The 20,622-nt window shown below is 31.6% G+C and overlaps 2 protein-coding genes and 1 non-coding gene across 3 annotated transcripts in view; 2 read left to right on the top strand and 1 right to left on the bottom strand.

Moving 5' to 3' along the window:
• LOC124537176 (semaphorin-1A) overlaps window positions 1-15,969 on the bottom strand; it is a 348,540-nt gene extending 332,571 nt beyond the window's left edge. The window contains exon 1 of the mRNA XM_047113899.1: window positions 15,706-15,969. The gene's annotated coding sequence lies outside the window, so the exon portion shown is untranslated. The remainder of the gene's footprint in view (window positions 1-15,705) is intronic.
• Window positions 15,970-16,416: 447 nt separating this feature from the next.
• On the top strand, window positions 16,417-20,151 carry LOC124537510 (testis-specific serine/threonine-protein kinase 3-like). The gene is made up of 6 exons (XM_047114382.1): window positions 16,417-16,716; window positions 16,942-17,111; window positions 17,591-17,740; window positions 18,638-18,911; window positions 19,506-19,682; window positions 20,009-20,151. Exons 1-6 carry the CDS (start codon window positions 16,540-16,542, stop codon window positions 20,087-20,089), a joined length of 1,029 nt encoding a protein of 342 aa, XP_046970338.1. The 5' UTR covers window positions 16,417-16,539; the 3' UTR covers window positions 20,090-20,151.
• Window positions 18,361-18,452, top strand: Trnai-uau. Its single transcript is given in 2 exon segments — window positions 18,361-18,398; window positions 18,417-18,452. It is a non-coding gene; the product is annotated as a tRNA-Ile (tRNA).
• Window positions 20,152-20,622: the final 471 nt, after the last annotated feature.

The following is a 20,622-nucleotide window of genomic DNA, read 5'->3' as shown; positions in this document are numbered from 1 at the left end:
CGTTTTTATTATGTGTTTAATGCTCATGGTTAAGCCTTAAATGTATAAATAAATTATAATTTTAAAAGGGATTGCGCTTTTGGAAACCATTTTAGGTGTATTTTCGACCACGTGAACAAAAGTTATCTTTTGTTAGTGAAATATATGTTATTTAAAGCAATTTAAGTTGCACAGTGTAAGTGTTCAAATAATCCGAAGTAAAACATTATGTTTTAAACAGATAAATTATAAAGATAACTGAAATTCAAGACGAGATTGATAATCTAACTAACACGTAAATCTTAGAGAATGCTTGCCAATTCATATCCAGGCACGCATAGCTGAGATTTGAAGTGTATTGCGCCTTCATTTGCATTTATAATTAAATCGTATTCGATCGCAAAAATATCGTGAGGAAGCATACATGTGTCCTAGAAAATGTGCTCCATATGAATATCAACATCCAGCTACATGCACTGGAACAGAGTGGTAGATTGATCTTCAAATCTCAATCCATCAATCAATCAATCAAAAGAAGAAGAATGTGGTCCAGCATTTGCACATTTACCGACATGTACTTTTATAAACTTCAGTTGCAGACTAACTGTGCAGAAAATCGTAAGTGTTAGATTACCGAAGCCTTACGGCAAAGTTAAGAAAAAAAAGGTTCCGTATCGCATTGCGACAAGTTCTGGTAAAGTTAAATAAAGGATTACGGGTTCAAGTGTCTCATTACCCAATTAGTCTAATTTGAAGATCCTATTGTTATATGAAAGGGCGTTATGGAAGGCCAATGACTATCGTTAGATATAAAAAATACTTCGCATAATATATAATTTAATTATTTTGATTTATATGTATATAGCCTATACCGATAGAAGTAAGGAGATAATAAACAAACCTTAGATCAACGTCAACAACAACAACAATAACAACAACAGCCTGTAAATTCCCACTGCTGAGCTAAAGGCCTCCTCTCCCTTTGAGGAGAAGGTTTGGAACATATTCCACCACGCTGTTCCAATGCGGGTTGGTGGAATACACATGTGTCAGAATTTATATGAAATTTTTCACACGCAGGTTTCCTCACGGTGTTTTCCTTCACCGCTGAGCACGAGATGAATTATAAAGACAAAGTAAGCACATGAATCAGCGGTGCTTGCCTGGGTTTGAACCCGCAATCATCAGTTAATTTTTTAAATTCAGTAAAAATTACGGGTTCAAACCCAGACAAGCACCGCTGATTCATGTGCTTACTTTGTCTTTATAATTCATCTCGTGCTCAGCGGTGAAGGAAAACATCGTGAGGAAACCTGCGTGTGACATATTTCACAAAAATTCTGCCACATGTGTATTCCACCAACCCGCATTGGAACAGCGTGGTGGAATATGTTCCAAACCTTCTCCTCTAAGGGAGAGGACGCCTTTAGCCCAGCAGTGGGAATTTACAGGCTGTTGTTGAATACAAACTTTTATTTATAAGATAGATAGATTAAGAAAATTTAATAACAACGAAGATTATCCATTCGTTAGAACAACATCTTTACCGAAGATCTAAATCCATTGAGGCCATATCATAAATTTAATTTGTTAATTTTAAACTAACATGGTTATTTTTATTATTAAAGTTATTAATTTCGGGATATTTAACATGGTAAATATCCCGAAATTAATAACTTTAATAATTTGTTAATATTATAAATTATTCAATCAAATCATCTTGTGCTTGGTCAAATCATATCGAAACCAAAACTAACCCACAATAGAGTAATATAATATTGGAATATGTCCATACATTCTCTTTAGGCCAGTACCCAGCACTGAGACAATTTGCTATTTCTTAACTTTAAGTTATTTGATGCCTCATTATTCTTAGTATAGAGTCGAGATGGCCCAGTGGTTTGAACGCGTGCATCTTAACCGATGATTGCGGGTTCAAACCCAGGCAAGCACCGCTAATTCATGTGCTTAATTTGTCTTTATAATTTATCTCGTGCTCAGCGGTGAAGGAAAACATCGTGAGGAAACCTGCATGTGACAAATTTCATAGAAATTCTGCCACATGTGCATTCCACCAACCCGCATTGGAACAGCGTGGTGGAATATGTTCCAAACCTTCTCCTCAAAGGGAGAGGAGGCCTTTAGCCCAGCAGTGGGAATTTACTGGCTGTTGTTGATATTCTTAGTAAAAGATAAATATGTAACACTTTTGCGAGTGAATAACCTCATTCATAGAAGGTTCTGGAAATAGCTTTGCTGAGTAAAGTGAAAGATAGAATAATAATGGAATAGATGATAAGTCTAGACAATAAACTTCTCATCAGAAATACGAGAGTAGCTTGAACTCACTTAAGAATAACATAATATAAAATTAACTCACTTTAGTTGCTTAGTTTAGCTTACTTATTTTATAAATTGCTTATAAGAATGATAATGAAAATTTTTGGAAAATATTTTACAACCTACTAAAATCTCTTTTGGAAAATAGGAGGTTGAAATAACTAACTAATAGGTTCAATGACGTGCCTTGGGAGAGTCACAGGACCATCAGTGAATGTAATGTAAAGTTACCACCGATTTGGAAAAGAAAACTTAAAATCTCAGTAGATACTCGTTCCCATTGTTTCCATTGCAGAGCTTATGTCAATATAGTACATTCATTTTTTTGTAAATTAAGTAGTATACATTTTCTTTAGATTTTATAAATATTTTTGTCCACTTTTTTATACGATTTATAATATTTCTAAAACATTTTAAAAAACTTCCTTTTAATTTCACTAAAAATAAAAATAAAAGATAGATTTAGAGAATAATAACATAAATATATGAAAAATAATACATCGTAGAAACCCCTGTTGTTATAAAGAAGCCTTATGTAAGGCCGCGAGCATATATTGCAGACGATTAAAAAAAAACGAAATATAAATTAACCCATGTAATTACACCACCCCCAAAGCAAGTATGCATTCAAGATCCCCACGAACATAAAAATAAACTACATTATAAAATTTTACACACCCTATGCTTATACTAAGGGATTTTAAGATTCGCTACACTGAACGGTATTTTTATTGACTATCTAATATAATAAAAAGAAACAGTCTGCAACTGTAATAAAATAAAAACAAATATAATTACATGTAGCTTTATTATCTTTATAAGATAGATAATCGTCTTTTTTACGTAATCTGCACGATTACATAAATATTATTTGAATGAGTATTAGGTTCGTTAAAATATGAGATTTGTCAGGTTTTAAACATTTTTGCACTTTGATAAACTCAAATTAAAATTCTTACGAAAGAAAGTTAATTAAATTTAGCTTAAGCAACAAAAAAAAACTAGTCCTATTTAAAGTGTATTTTTAAAAGGATCATTTTAAATCAGATCATTAGTTAATTTTTAAATATTCACCATATATAGATTTCGTACAAATCTCTCCAGAATGTAATGCATTAAGATGAATAAATTCATCTAAAAACATGCATTTATGTTATACATGTCAAAGATAAAAGGGACTACCTTGTATTGCAAAACCGAGATGACGAAGTGGTTAGAACGCGTTAATTTTATCCGATGATTACGGGTTACAACACAGACAAGACGATCTCATCTTTATCTCGGAAAAAAAAATAATGTGAGAATTGCTAATGCAGGTTGCATGTCTCTCAACAACAACAACAACAACGGCCTGTAAATTCCCACTGCCGGGCTAAAGGCCTCCTTTCCCTTTGAGAAGAAGGTTTGGAACATATTCCACCACGCTGTTCCAACGCGGGTTGGTGGAATACTCATGTGGTTGATTTTCTATGAAATTTGTCACATGCAGGTTTCCTCACAATGTTTTCCTTCACCGCTGAGCACGAGATGAATTATAAAGACAAATTAAGCACATGAATTATTAAAACTATACTATTAAAATTTTAATAGATGTGTATTTTCCACACATTGGAGCAGCGTAGTGTAACTCGAAATATTTCCAAGTATATATTTCTCAAAGAGAAAAAAGGTTTTAATCCAACAATTGGATATTTATAGATTACTTTACCTGATGACTTTCCTTGTAATCGGTATGTATAGTACGTAAAGTGTATCTGTCACATACAAAGATGTTCTAGTAAACGGATATGTTATTAACGCGCAAAAAGTGAAGACCAGAAAACGTCCCAATTGGGACGTTATAATGCATCATAATTACTTAGTAATACATTTTGCGTAATTAAAACATCTAGTTATCCCTTTTACTAATTGTTTTTATCAAGCTATCCTACGGTCCCCAGTGCGGCACATTTTTTCTGTTGTTTAGTATGGATATAACATATCTGTTTATTAGAATATCATTGGTCATATAACATATTTATTTTCAAGACGTTTTATTTCTTAAATAGTTCTTACATAAATATATATTAACGAAAATACATATAACGATTTCATCTCTACATATTATAAAACAAAGTCCCCCGGCCGCGTCTGTCTGTCTGTATGTTCGCGACAAACTCCGAAACTAGTGAACGGATTTTCATGCGGTTTTCAATAATAGACAGAGGAAATCATTAGGAAGTTTTGGTATATAATTTATTAAGGTATTTACGTAAATAAGATAATAATATTGTTAAACACATCGGAAAAAGAAAAACAAACAAAAAACATATAAATAAGGTTAAATGTCCATGTGAAGCCGGGTTGAGCCGCTAGTGTGTTTATATTTAACTGTCTACCAGAGTAGAGTAAAGTTGAGTGATTATTGATGAGTTGACAGTATCATCGACAAAGGGCCATTATGTTGGCTACAAACCCAAACTACACTGTCAATTCCCTTCATGTTTGTTAAGGGCTGCTCTCTTATAAATATGCAAATGTTATTCTGCGTTTAGCGAGGCACTGAGATAATATTTATATTGAAATAGGCATCTGTCCTTGAACTCTTACTATTATTATACTGATCAAACAACCCTTTACATTTGATTGAAGGCTATATGATCTATGTTTGGATTTAAATTATCACTTTAATCCGATTCTAGTTAAATCTTTTATTTTATAATCATACTTGAAGTTATTCACTAGACTAAATAAAGTTAGTAAAGTATTGTATATAAACTTTTGAAACTATTGTTTTACTTATGGTTAAATAATAAGCCTTCCTAATTTCTTAACCTTTCACGCACATCCAGGTAACAGCCTCAAAAAAGGTGGGGTGCACAGAACTTTTAAATAAAGCCAGTTGAAGTAGCATGGAGATTTAAAGTGGGAACACAAACACACAATACACATTCTCAACAGTACACATAACAGCGAATATCGACTGCAATTAAAAACAAACTTAAACAAGAACACTAGATTTTTATTGTACAACTATATCGAGAAATTTAAATCGATTATTTTTAATCTGTGACTATTCTATTCCCAATTAACTACGGCAACACGTCATTCGAGTCATAGGTTGTTAACACGATGCATTATTTTTACTGATAGTAAAAATAATGTAGATATTTCATCAGCCTACTCGAATAGATAAAACTTTTTTTGGCAACAATTACAGTTTTCTCATTTTTGCCTTAGTTTGGGTCCCTTAGTCGCATGGACTAAGGGACCAGGGGTAATGGGAAGGGCAGTTTGCCTACACTGCTGTTATTTTTTTAATCATTCCAATGATTAAATCAAGAACTGCTAAATGCTTAAATCATTTGCAAATCTGTAAAACCTTAATATGTTTTTTCAAACAGAGATTACACACAAACACACCGACGACCTTGTTAATATGCCACCGCCACACTACTAAAAGCTCAACTGACTTCCCTTTTTCTACGTCCATCTTTTTCTTTACTATAGTTAGATGTCAGACTAAAATGACGTTTACAAGAAAATGCCACTTCCCCTATAAAGAGCAATCGTAAAAAACCACTACAATCATAATAACTCGCCTGTCTTACAATGGACACATCCATCACAATGTTGCTTAAAAATTAATGCCTGGCCAACTTTCACTGACCATCTTAAACCTAAATAAAATAAGTATGTGACCTGGCTTAATTCAATCATTCCGGTAGTAAAAAAAAAAGTAAACAATATTATTCCTACAGATTTTCTTATCTGTGTAGATAAAATGTGTGTGTAAAAAAAAATATACATAAATACTTTTTTGAATAAATTTAAATTAAAGCGATAGGTCCGTCCATAATATCAATTTTTGCTGATCAATAGAATAACACAACTAATGAGATTGACTCAGTTTTTTTCCTCCCTTGCAATTTAATTAAAAGATATGTTCACAAGCCATAAAATGAGATTTCCACTTCGTTGACGCTGTAAGTGACTACCCTACACAATTATGGTTTAATTTAAATATCATATATGTATATATTGTGCGTAGTTTTTCTTTGATTCAAACTCAAACGTTTTATTAATTGATAAGAATCTTAAAAATATACAAAGATTCCGTTTTTAGTACTAAAATATTACAGAGATATGGAAATCGTAAAATACGAGATAAAATATACATGTGTATAAGCATTTCGCCATTTTTCTCAAATGCCCTGCTTCACACGTTGCTAATGAGTTTCGGAAAATATAACGCGTTCTTAAGCGTATTTTAATACGCTTGTACAACCTTTTACGTTTTATAGTGAAACAAAATGTATAAAAAATACTACTAACGTAAGTATTTTAGCTGCATGTCCTTATGTAATCTTAATATTATATAACGGTTATAGAAAACAGACCTATTAAAAGTTCAATTATTAATCTTTAACAATTCTAAATAGTTCTATATCAGAAATGAAATTATCCTTATAATTATTATTAAGTAAATCAATCGGTCGTGACTAGAGGACAGACGAAATAAACACTAAAATTACACCAATTGTGATTACAATTTTAATATATTGCTCAACTAAAATTATATTTAGTCAACATAAAAGAAAAAACTAATTTTATTGACGAAATAACGCAAATGTATCACATACTACTGCCGCAAGGTTAAATGATCGAAAACTATTTCATGTGCTAGATTTTTATGATTCTTAAAGCGGTAACTTATCTTATTACTTAGAAGGGTAATTTATAAGTATCATATTTGCTATGTAACATATTTTTCATGTACAATACTGAGGTTAATGTTGATATTACACTGCGAATAAATAAAGCAATATGTCGCAAGCTACAGGTCGTTCACTTGTCTCTAATACCTATCAGCATTGAAATTGTGAGGTGAATACAGCATCACAGCGATTCAACGTGCTTCATATTAACCAATAATACAAATTTACCATGTTTTTCTAATTACTTTGACAATTAGAGCCCAAATTTGTATCGGTATAGAATAAGGTCCAGTGATTGGAACATACGAATATAAATTAATTACATGATTGCGGTTTCAAACCCGGGTTGTTATAGCCTATTCCAATGGAAAAAGGAAAAATTAAAAACAAACGATAAATTTACTTATCCCTACGATTATGTAATAACTCAGCTAAGGTCCACTAGTATCAGTTTATAATTAATATATATTAATTTATAATACAACACTATTACACTTAACTACTATAAATTTTACTTCAAAAATTTCCCACATCAGATTCGTCGACGTTCAAAACGCCATTATTTCGCAAATCCATAGTGAATTAGTAATAGTGACTAATCAAGCTCTCAGCCAATGATATCGTGTAAATTTGCCGTCAAATTTTGTTTATTTATCTTTTTTCCTCTTACGGTTGAAACAGGTTATTGGTACCCTTTGTCCTGGTACCTTGCACCCCGCACAACGTGTACGCATAATTTCATGATGATGATTTGAATAATTAAGGTTGTGAAAGTGAAAGTGTTTCAAACAAACTCACATTCGTATTAATAATATTACTTACAAATAATGACATTAATAGAAAATTATTAGAAACATTGTTTTCATGCAAAACATTGAAGAACGTAGAAGTTATCCACAAATGTTGCGCTCATAATTAATAAGTTAATTAATTAGAGCCATTACAATGCAATGTGCATTTTAGAAATTCGTTTCGAAATTTGTGTTATTGTATGCGGTACACTTTGGTCGTAATTGCATATATTAATAACATTTAGCGGTTAGTTTTACTAATATGATTATTACTTCTATTAATCGAAAGTTTAAATGAGTTTTATGTGCATATAATAATTTGTATATTTACCGATTGATAATATTACGGCTTATGTAAAAAATATACATAAAAAGCATGCTTTAGTTTTTTTTTTATTTACGTGCATACATAGCTTCGTCTATTTATATGATTCATGAAAAAAGGATTAAAGACTATACTTTCTTAACAGTTCTTCTCAGTCAAATCTAATATACTTATGTGAAATCATAATTCAGAAATGCTTCGAAGACCTTCATAAAATATTTAGTGATTTGATTGCTATACATGTAAGTTCCCTAAAAATTACATATTGTCTATCTCTAATACATTGACACATGAATTAAGTTTCCCCCGCCATCCCGTAACACATAACATATCTATTTTATTTACCTTTAACGTATAAATATACCAAAGGTGTAGAAATCAGGCAATTGGCAATTTATAATAAAAATAAAAGATATATATTAAAGAGATAGATATCAATATATCTCTTTAAAGGCATTAACAATCGATGTCAACAATCCCATTTTAATTCACCGCAATAGAAACGAATTAAAAGCGTTTAAGGCAATTACACACTGCAGTAGCTAACAACGCGACACGGGACATAAAAGGTAACTATTTGTTCTGCAAACGTTCACAGAATTTAATAGTTGGCCTAGTTCAACTAAATATTTGCTCATCTGTTTATTTCAAATGAATAACTGTTACGTTTAAGTTGATTGCATGTAAACGGTCGTTAATATCTTGCAACTCGAAAAAAAGGAAGAAGTTATGTTAAGAGTTTTATCGAATATGTTCCACTCTACGGGTTTACAATTTAAAAAATTCTAAGGATTTCTTCCATTATCATCCTTTCAGTGTACAACTACTGGAGATAGGCCTCACCTAATTCATATCACCCGGCCGGTTCTGTGCTATTTAAATCCGGTCTTTAAATCGTTAGCTCATCTGATTTAAATTGTGATTGCATTCCGCAATTTAGTTTTATATTTAAGAGTTGATTCATTGAGCTATTTTTATGTTGTGTCTTGATAGTAAACAATTAATGTTATCTTCTACGAGCGTAGCATCGTAGCTCTTAGCTACGTCGTAATAACTAATCATAAACGTTTCACTCATAGTTTCGTATACTAATATTAAAATAATAATGTAGTTGTTGTTATCATTTTTTATTTTAATATTCATTAAAGAGTACTAACAACTTAAATAAAGACCGCTTTAGGATAACTTTCTATATATACTTTCTACTTGAGTTCAACAAAAAATTTCAACACTCAAGACACCTACGTGGCAGCACTTAATGAGGTCAGAATATACGTCCAGGAATGGACAGCGTAGTCCCCATCTCAATTCCGTCGAACATTTATGATACCCGTAGAACATTTACGACTGTAAAGGCACGTCGGAACATAAATCCAACAACGACGAATGACCAGCGGGCAAAATTCACAGAAAAAGTGCGAATATCAAGATCAGTTTTTGCGCATTTTAAAGAAATCTTTTCCACTATAAAAGGGGGATGATTTACTGAAAAAAATAACTGCCTGGGTGCAATAGTATGTCCACACACACAAAACTACTAAAAGTCCAAACATCCCAAGTGAGCTTCGAGAAAACCTATAAAAATTGAATTCTAATGTAAATTTAATTATAAAGTCAACTGTTGAATGCAAACTTAGCTTAGTTATTGAGATATTTTTTTGACGACAGACACTAAAATTGATTCGAAAACTTTACAAATGAATGTGAATATATCACAATATTTGTGCTTTGAATAGGAATAAATCATATTGGAATATGAAACTCATCAAAATAACCAAATGGGCAATAACATGGGATTTACTATAGTTATTATTAAGAGTTAATTATTAATTTTCTGTCAACGTATCAGCACAATAGTACCAAACTGTTAAATCATAATTATAATATGTTTCTAGCATTAGTGTTTTTTTTAATAAATATTACGTATAATTTACTAATTTATTTTTATGCCCAAGTAAATAATATCGAAAAATAATTTTGAATTTACAATTTCCTTTTTCACGATTTATGGTACTGTTTAGAGTCCATATTTAATTATTTTTACATTTGTGTTTCTCTTGTTAAATCACCAACCAATTCAAATTCATAAAACAAGTTTGCTATACAATTGTATAAAAGAACATACAATTGTATACAACCAAAATCTACTAATACAGTAAAATTACGCTAAGTAAACAATAATTTACTAAAGCTGGACTCCTAAAATACACGATAATCATTCGTGGATGGTAAACATAACATTGCGGTCGTTATGATCCCCGTCGTTAACCATAACTACTATTACCCCATGAAAAAGCTTTTTGCGAGACACACGAGTGACTTCCACAAGGCCGAAAACAGGGACTGTTCTATTAAAATTCTGGAAATAACAAAAGGGATGCAAAGTGTCGCTATCCCTCGTCTGCTTACCTGCTGTCCCGTGTTTAAAAAGGAATGTGATACAATGCCAGTTATTTCCATTACTCTGAAAATTTGCGTCCGAAAAAACAAACGAAAAACGAATACTGAATAGAAGAACCAAGTCATAGCATTGAAGGGTTGTCAAAATAAAATGCGACCACTTATTTTAATGGTGAATGCGAATTTATATCTGAAAAAGCTTCAAAATATGATGCACTAAAAATGTTCTGATATGCCTCAAGTCTGTAATATAAAACAGCATCGTTTTTTAAGTATGTATATTTTTTCTATAAACATTGTATACGAAGAAGTAATTACTCCCATAAAATATACACTAAAGCAGAAAAGTGATCCAAGTTACCAAAATAAGTTAAAAAATCTGCAAACGGGTTTCTGAAAGTAGGTCACGTATATTTTGCTCATAAATCTGGAATGGGCACTAGATTATTTTAATTGAAACAGGGCACAGCATTGCTCTTAAAGAGAAGTAATGGAAGCCGGGAGGAAGTATTTAGACTATTGCCGGTAAGCTGATATTGTTAAAATCTCTTACCCCAATCGCGATTTTTAAATTCTAATTACTTAATATGATTGCTAGATACTCGTTAATTTTAAATACAATACACAAAATATCTTCAATATGAAAAGCATAAAATATGTACTCTTTATATACTTTTCACAAATTTGTTAACCAAAAAACATGTTTCATGTGAAATTAGTTAAAATATTAAGCTTAAAAAGAATTCTATAGCATTTGCTTGACCCCGTTACCAAGTGTCCGGGTTTAAGCAACTCAGTTAGTATCATTTATTAATTTTACAATTATTTAAATGAATTTTATACCGCAAATGAAGGCACACTTATTTAAATTGAGATTTAGTTTCTATTATGGATCCGCTTATAAGGTCATGAGCTCAGAGTCTCAAAAGCCCACGCATGGGACTATCTGGTCTAAAATTTAAAAAAAAGAGGGAGAATTTTACGCAAGCACGTAGTGGTAGATACCACATATTCATCACATCTACCGGTAAACAGATAGACTCGATGTTGTTTTTCAATAAAAATGATAAATGAACCTGTGTTACTTAAATACTACGTACTAATAGACAGAAGATAAATAACATCTTTCTTCCTAAAGCTGGTGAGGCATTGACGAGCACTGACCATAAGTTGAGCCATATGCCAGTCAGCCTATCGATTTTAAATTAAAATACATTTGCGTCACGGGACCATCAACAGAAGTGATAACTTAAAAAAAATTGGCCCTAATACGGCTATCGTTGTGGGTTAAAATGGGAGAATATCCTGCGTACCGCTGCAATATGCATGAGAGAATTGGAAGCCAGACATACTGGCGCCGTGACACGTTACGTAACGAAGCGACTTACCCTGTACCATCTCTCGATCTCTTCTAAATCGGCCATCTTTTATTTTATTTTTTTTATTTTTTATGGTATAGGTTGGCAGACGAGCATATGGGCCACCTGATGGTAAGTGGTCACCATCGCCCATAGACATTGACGCTGTAATAATTATTAACTATTCCTTACATCGTCAATGTGCCACCAACCTTGAGAACTAAGATGTTATGTTCCTTGTGCCTGTAGTTACACTGGCTCACTCACCCTTCAGACCGGAACACAACAATACTGAGTATGAATGGCGGTAGAATAACTACCGCCAAACAACTTTTATTACTATTAAATTTTACCTTGAGGGCAAGTAGTGTTACAAAAAACTTGCCTATGTCCATTCTCAAAACTTAACTTTCATCTTAGCCACGAACATGAATATATGAAACATAATATAAAACTTTTTACCCAAGTACATGATTTGGACAAGTTTGGTCTTATATTAGGTAGCAATATAAATTTATGACGAATTTCACATTTTACACATCAACTTTAAGAAAAAACAACCATTAGGGATTTTCTTTCACTCTGCGTGCAATAAATGAATGAAAACTTTCTTCTCTAACTTCCAAGATACAATTGATAACGCGCTCGAAGCTAACTTTTTGCTTTCCACTCCATTATTGACGTCCAAGCTCGAAGAAATCAGACAGACTGTGATATCTTTAGCCTTACTGATTTTGAAGTTTGTTACAACTCTACTTTTACTGTAATTACGTACAAAATGTTGAAAATATCTTCTAGAAAACATAACTCAATAACGCAATACATAGAAAAGAACGGGAGCACGCTATTGATGGATTCAATATGGAAACTCCAATGTTTCAATTAAAAACGAGACTTCTGAGTTCTCGGTTTGCTGGTCAACTTTTATTAGTTTCTGGAGTAGGAAAAGTAATCAAGTCTGCAATATATCGTACACCTAACTCGAGATAACTCTTAATTGTTTGATGTGACGCCTTTCGGATACGTGCGCTAGTCTAGCTTCCTTTTATCTTGTTTGAGAACAAATTTTAAGTTTTTAATGCATTTTCGTTTAAGATTAGCGAGCCTTATTAGATAAATATAATTTAACTTGCCCTAAAGTCCTTAATGAAAGTGGATTGTGATGTAAATTAATCTTTTGAAGTTCGTAATAGTTTTAAGGAAGCTGCTTTTATAGTTTGAATCTTAACTCTTAATATAATTTTTAGTACAATGAGTTTTTATATAATTAAAATAACGGGCATCGTGGTAATTCCTCAAAAAATTTACCTATAATTATATAAATACAATAGTCCTATTGAAGGAATACTTTAGTAAAATACTAACATATTCATTCAATAGGAGTATTTAATTAATTAACGAAATATTAAAAAAAAAATAAGCTATGAATACGAAGAGCTGAGTTCGCAATTACGATAACAAAAGCAATGGGAAAGCTCGAGAAATACGTTTTGCTAAATGAAAGCATAAAAAAGAGGCAAGTGTACGAAAATGGGTCATCGAATGAAGTATTGCACACGTCCAGTAAAGTGAGACCCTGGTATGAATCCTCTTTGCTATAAAATGGAGATTCAAAAGTTTGCGAAAGGGATCTCGGTAAATGGATGTAAAAGTGGAGAACAGAGGACGGAACGCGTACGACAAGATTCGCAGACCATCCGATGGGATCGTGGCAATTGTTTTCTTTGTATTCGGACGTCGAATGACGCGGGGCTTTCAACTCGAAATTCTGTCACAAACGCTCATGTCACGAAATGCTACAGACATTTTTCCATAGCATATATTTTAAGCTTCAAATTTTCGGCATGATTTTATTTGTATTTCTACAGTAACAATTGTTAAGGGATGAAAATATTTTTGAAATATTTATAGTCACATAATGTGTACTTTATTACATAATATGTATTAGTTATGTGATTAACGGTGGTGTTATACTCCACTGCAGAAACATGAACTAGTAAAGAACTTGCCTAATATCTCAAAAATATTAATATCTTGAAATTTATTTTTTATTTTAAACTGGTGGTTTAACTTTGCCTATAGTCCACAAACTTTTCCTACATCACCATGAAAAATTTTACCTTGAGGGCCAGTAGTGTTATAACAAAACTTGCCTATGTCCATTCTCAAAACTTAAACTATCTCCACACCAAATTTCATACAAGTATGTTCAGTGGTTTAAGCTTGAAGAGGTAATAAAGAGATTAACATTTATAATACTTATAAATTAAGCATTATGCAAAAAATATTCCACCTACTACAGTACAGTATATACTGGTACAACACATAATAGTAGTAAGTTCATCTTGTAGGTACCGCACTTTTATTCACCCATAATGAAGTCATCATATATTCTACAGCAAAACAGCAATACCTAATAATGTTGTGTTCCCATTTGATCAATTAGTAAGCCAATGGATTGACAGGTATCAAGGACATTATATAATATGTTATATATATATATAGTTCTCAAGATTAATGGACCCTTGGTATGCTAAGCTCTGCTTAAAATTTTGCAAAGCAGTGATAACCACTAACTATCTAACTAACACATTAGTATTGGCCCATTGGCAACCTGCCTGCCTATGCTATAAGTTTTATATAAATTATCTAAGAAAAATAATAACCTTATATTTGGTTAAATAATATAAAAACAATTATTTAATTTTTACAATTACTATGTGATGCTAACATTGCACTATGCATTTATGAACTCCATTCAAATCAAAATAAATTCATTAATTTAATACAAAAACATTACCATTTACCGCTTGATTGACAAACCAAACACTCGGAGAAAAACTGACAGAAGAAACTCAGCCAGTTTTTTTCTTGTTGATTGGTCATTATTTACAAATTTACAATAGCAAAAAATTCCATGTGACATTGGTGAAATAGTCTTTTCACAAGACATTGCTTTGCACAAGAAAATTAAATTTTCTTGTGCCGAGAGGGCACTCTCTAATTTTCCATACATATATTTGCTTCAAAACAATTTCCTTAAGGATTACAGTTAGTAAAGTAACTCCTCATAAATATGTTGGTCATTAAATTAAATGCTGAGCCTCATTATAATATTTGGAAGCCCTTATAATATTTCAAATTAAGTTGACCATCTCAAACTGAGGGGTACATGGACCAGAATTTTATTAGATACATTTCTTCACTCCATTTTTCTAAACTGCACATTATAAATAACATACACAAATATATCAAACGAAAACTCAGCAGTACTTGCTTAAATATTTAGAACACTAACCGAGATGATGTCTAATTCTGGGTACAAACTGAATATAATTCCAAATATATGTTATTTACTTGGGCACTTCAGCTCTTTACTACACATGTACTATAAATATCTTAAATATAAAATGGAAATTAAAATATTCACAAGTGGAATAGCAAAAAAATATTTCAAAGCAAAAAGAAAATTAAACAAACATCAATACTCATTCGTTTATTAGTATTATTAAAGTATACTAGACTTATAAACAGTTGCAAATATTAATAAGTTAAATTATAATTAGAAAAACATAAACCAACTTAGACCATGAGGACTATGGAAAAATTATATCATAATCAAACTTAAAATATTAAGCATGTTCACAATTACATAAAACAATTGCATATACATCTATAAAAAACAATAAAAAAAAGAAAACAATCTGTATTTTAAAGACAAACAAACGTATATTAAAAAATCGTATAAATAAGCTCTCTAAAACTACTTGAACGACATGCCTTTAACATTCAAATCTTATTTACTATTATCTCACCAATAATTGGGATGCTATAACGGTTTCACTGTTTACAAATATTATATTGTATTAGATAATTTATAGTTAATGATTCACTTATAATATATCCCAAAATTATGTTGAATATTTAGCACCAATTGTCACAAGATCACAAAACGTTCGTTTACCGTCCCGATGTAATTAATTTCTAATAAAACTTTTAAGAATCGATTAACAATAACAACAATATATAACAGGAATGCTGTGTTAACCTATTTCTGACTTGTTATTGTTGTGCCGCCATCTTGATTTTGAACGACAGAGACTGTCAACGTCAAAATGTCAAAAAGATTTCTAAACCTTAAGCTAAGAACATAATTCTTGAAAAAAGTAAACTGCTTGCTGTATAAAGAAAAATAAACTTTACATTTGGATAAAATTGAGGAATAATATCACAGAAAATCTGAAATAGCTAATAATACGCAACCAATTAATAAGTAGTAATTGCTAATTGATTTAATTAATAAATAAAATTATATCTGAATGTTCCCTCGAATGTTAAAGGAGCCTCATAATGTGTGTGTTAAGTCAGAGACATTAATTAATTATTATAAAATGGATTTATTTTATCACAATTGAAAAAATAAATACTGTAACATAAAAATACATAAAACACTGGCTAAGATATTATAGGGTTACAAAAAACAGCGGTAATTTCAAACTTTATTTCTACGTCACTCAACAAAATCACTTCATAAATGACAGAATGACTTGATATACAAAAATTTACATGAAAAATCAATCATGAGCTTTACTAAATTATAGTATGAATTCTTTTAAATTAAAATTTAAAAATAAATAATACTCTATGATATGCCAGGACCAGATATAAGAACTGACGAAAATGTTCATGGCGAGATGTCTACAACCCCAACAACAACTGTTCACAGTGGCGTGGAAGCTAAAACCGAAAGAAAGTTAACAGTTCTTGAAACACATGGTTACATTTTGGGCAGAACCATAGGCTCAGGATCATATGCTACAGTCAAGGTAAGGTGTTAATTGTGCCAAAGTTAATAAAATTATTGAGTGTACTTACTTGAATTATAATATTTATTACAAATCACGAATTGAAATTAAAAGACCTGGAAATGACAATTTTAACAAAACCATAGTTTGTTTCAATATAATAACAAAATATTTTTAACTTGTAAATATTATATGTTATGATTATCGTTATTGTAGTCGTTTTTAATTTTTATTATATTATAATAGGTAGCCAATAGTGATAGACACAATTGTCAAGTGGCAATAAAAATAATAAGCAAGTTTCAAGCACCTGGCGACTATCTGAAGAAATTTCTTCCCCGAGAGATAGAAGTCGTAAAAGGACTGAAGCATGAAAACTTAATACGCTTCTTACAAGCAATTGAAACCACTCATAGGTTCTGATTCTACTTTAAAAATATGTCAAGTAGTTTCCGTAGTTAACGTTATTAGTGTTGTTCCTTAATATATAATTTAGTGTTTCCATAAAACACAATAATTATTTAATGTGACAATACTTATGTTTGTAAAAACGTTAAATTAAATTCAAAATTATCAGTTTGTTTATTACAAATACAATAATTATTTGTAATTAGATATATTAAATTATTAGTTTTATTCATGCTATTTATTTAGTTATAGTCACAAAGTCTCTAAATTGTATAGATGTGCGTTGTAGGTATTATTTGAGTATGAATCGAGGTTGCTACGTCGTTTAGAGGCTAACTCGAAGGAAAAATAATTTTGAAAATATTAATAGTTGAAAATAATTACGATACTATTTCTAAGAACTATTTAGTTATTTTTATTTGGACACAATAAACATTTTTAGTGATAGTATTAACCAACGAATATTTTAACAATTAACTAATTGCAGGGTATACATTGTAATGGAATATGCAGAAAATGGCAGCCTTCTAGATATTATTCGGAAAGACCAACATATTGATGAGTCACGCGGTCGTCGTTGGTTCAGACAGCTCGTTGAGGCGGTAGATTATTGTCATGAACGGGGTGTTGTTCATCGGTAAATTCAAATCAAAATATACTATATTCAAATAGTCTTTTACAAACACTTTCGAATCTACCATCGGTTTTCTGAGTATGTTCTACTGAGAAGAGCCGCAATACATTCAGTAGCTACCCTTTTGCATCATTAAAAAACACAGTTATGTTAGTTAAATATAATTATATATGTATGTAATATATCCTGCCTGGAACTCAATAAGTATTAATTCCACGACTTTTTATCGTCTATATAATCTTGTATTGAATAATATACCTTCTTTACCAATGTATTTTTACAAATGATTTACTCAAATTTATAAAACGGCAAAGTTAAAAATGTTTGTGGAATTTTATTATAGAAGCGGATACTTTGTCCCAAGAAGGATTTACTGAATTTGTAAATCCGAAATTTGGCATTATAAGCTTATCTTTATCTCTTGTACACATACAATGATCATTGCAGATTTTATCAAAGTGTTAAAAAACTATGAATATGCATAATAGTGTTGTGGTAAAGTGGGGTATATCAGACAAAAACAGGAAAAAGATAACCACAGCTATTAGGCTTATTTTCAATTATCGTTTACTCAATATAAGTATTTCCTTCACGATGTACGAATTTAGGAGGATATTCTTCCAGCTCCAGTGGCGCAATCGGTTAGCGCACGGCACTTATAGCGCAGTGCGTGCGAGACATGCCGAGGTTGTGAGTTCAAGCCTCACCTGGAGCAATATTTTGTAACGCTTATACTCTTAAAACTATTTACATGACACATACATATAAAGATAATAACAATAATGTAGATAACTTCTTTAGGTTTAGACGTTACGTGATATATTTTTTAACATTTTTTTTAACAGGTATTACACATAAAGCTAAAAGTAATTTGACTTTATATATGTTCTCTATCCACAGGGACATCAAATGTGAAAATCTCCTTATGGATAATAGTCTGAATATCAAACTATCTGATTTTGGTTTCGCAAGAGGCCACATGAAGCCAAAGAACGGGGTCTATGCGTTAAGCGAAACATTTTGTGGGAGTTATGCTTATGCCTCGCCAGAAATACTGAAGGGTGTACCTTATAGACCTCAGGATTCTGACATTTGGAGTATGGGCGTGGTTCTCTACGCGATTGTGTATGGTAGACTGCCCTTTGACGATACTAACTATACCCAACTCTTAAAGGTATTAAGTAGGCTATTTTTTTTTTATATTCCTAGGTACTTATTTTAATAATGTTTATTTAAAATCTTAAGTTCTTTTTGGTTTTATAAAATATGGTTTTTGAATCTTAGTAGATCTTCTAAGTATGTATGTTAACAGTGGCGGTGTAAGGCGAGGGCGGTATGGGCCACCGCCCACGGTCTTGCGCCTAAAATTTGAAAAAAACAAAGACCTCGCAAACTCTTGTCCATATTAAGATTCGATTCGAACAACGGCCTCGCGGTGCAAAGGGCCTCACGCTTGAAATTTGAAAAAGTAAAACATAACATTGGGATCACTGAACTGAAAAAAAAAATATCTTGCCCACACTAAGATTCGATCTTGCGCCGCCACTGTACATTATCATTGAAAGATAGCAGTAATTCAAAGTTTAAAGACCAAGATCTGGCCGTTCTTTAGGTTACGGATTGTCAATCAATCTTAACGATTCAAATCCTACCTGGATTAGCACAGTAAATTTCTTAGCGATCAAAACATTATTTATATAACTTATAGTTATTTTACTTATTTTTACCACATACATTTTTAATAGTCATATTTTTCGTATTTTTATAGCAAGTCCAGAACAAGGTATCATTTCCTCGCGAACCAAAAATATCGACGGAATGTCGCAAGCTAATCACAAAGATTCTAGCTCCTCTGAAATTACGTGCAAAAATTCCTCAAATCTTAGCAGACCCCTGGCTTAGTCCGCACCAGTCATCGAAAGATGAAGGCTTAGATGCCAAGCCAGTAAGTCTGACAGCCACCGTCTGTTATTGTTACTCACAGTATATTTTAAGATTTATTATCGCTAATTGTGTTTCTTTGGCAAGCACCAGTATATATGTATGTGCTTAATTTGTGTTTATAATTCATCTCGTGCTCGGCGGTGAAGGAAAACATCGTGAGGAAACCTGCATGTGTCTAATTTCAACGAAATTCTGCCACATGTGCATTCCACCAACCCGCATTGGAACAGCGTGTTGGAATATGTTCCAAACCCTCTCCTTAATGGAAGAGGAGGCCTTATCTCAGCAGTGGGAAATGTACAGGCTGTTACTGTGTTTTTTTTACAGGATGCAGCGAGTAAAGAGGAAATAAAAAGCGTAAATATTGGAACCGTAACATTTGACAGAAAATTTGAAGAAGTGAAGTAAAAATGGCAATTCCACAATTAAAATAGCATAATTTTATCAGCACAATAAACAAGTTACATGACCAAGTATTTTTTATTTCGTACTACCTGTGCCCGCGACCTTGTACGCGTTGAATTTAAAAAAAAAGAAATATTATTGTAGCCTAAGTTACTATATAGTCTATTATATGTTATATGCCAGTGAAAGTCAAAATCGGTCTGGCCGTTCCAGAGATTAGCCGGAACAAACAAACAGACAGATAGACCGGTAACAAATGTTGTATTGAGTAAAAAAGGCCTATCTTAATATTAAAAACAGACACTCCAATTTATTATATGTATAGATAAAGCAAAACACTGTCAACTTTGTAGCAATTTTATTTCAAAACAAAAACTTAATACTCCATTACCTAGCCAATATATGGTTCTTAAGATAAAGATAACCTAAATCCACATTATCGTTACTCTAAAAATGCTATTAATAAAATTAAATTCATATAGAATGTTTGTGTAATAGAAAAAAAAAAACAATATTTAGGACTACGTTAAATCTTA

This window comes from Vanessa cardui, chromosome 18 (genome assembly GCF_905220365.1).
Source record: "Vanessa cardui chromosome 18, ilVanCard2.1, whole genome shotgun sequence".
Lineage (NCBI taxonomy): Eukaryota > Metazoa > Arthropoda > Insecta > Lepidoptera > Nymphalidae > Vanessa > Vanessa cardui.
The sequence above is the reverse complement of the archived record's forward strand: the minus strand, read 5'-3'. Positions and strand labels throughout refer to the sequence as shown.

What these genes read in the sequence shown, in the direction of transcription:
- LOC124537510 (XM_047114382.1), top strand. Translation starts at nt 16,540, where the DNA reads ATGCCAGGACCAGATATAAGAACTGACGAAAATGTTCATGGCGAGATG. An exon ending in ACTATACCCAACTCTTAAAG is followed by an intron (nt 18,912 to 19,505) that starts GTATTAAGTAGG and finishes GTATTTTTATAG; the next exon opens with CAAGTCCAGAACAAGGTATC. An exon ending in AAGGCTTAGATGCCAAGCCA is followed by an intron (nt 19,683 to 20,008) that starts GTAAGTCTGACA and finishes TTTTTTTTACAG; the next exon opens with GATGCAGCGAGTAAAGAGGA.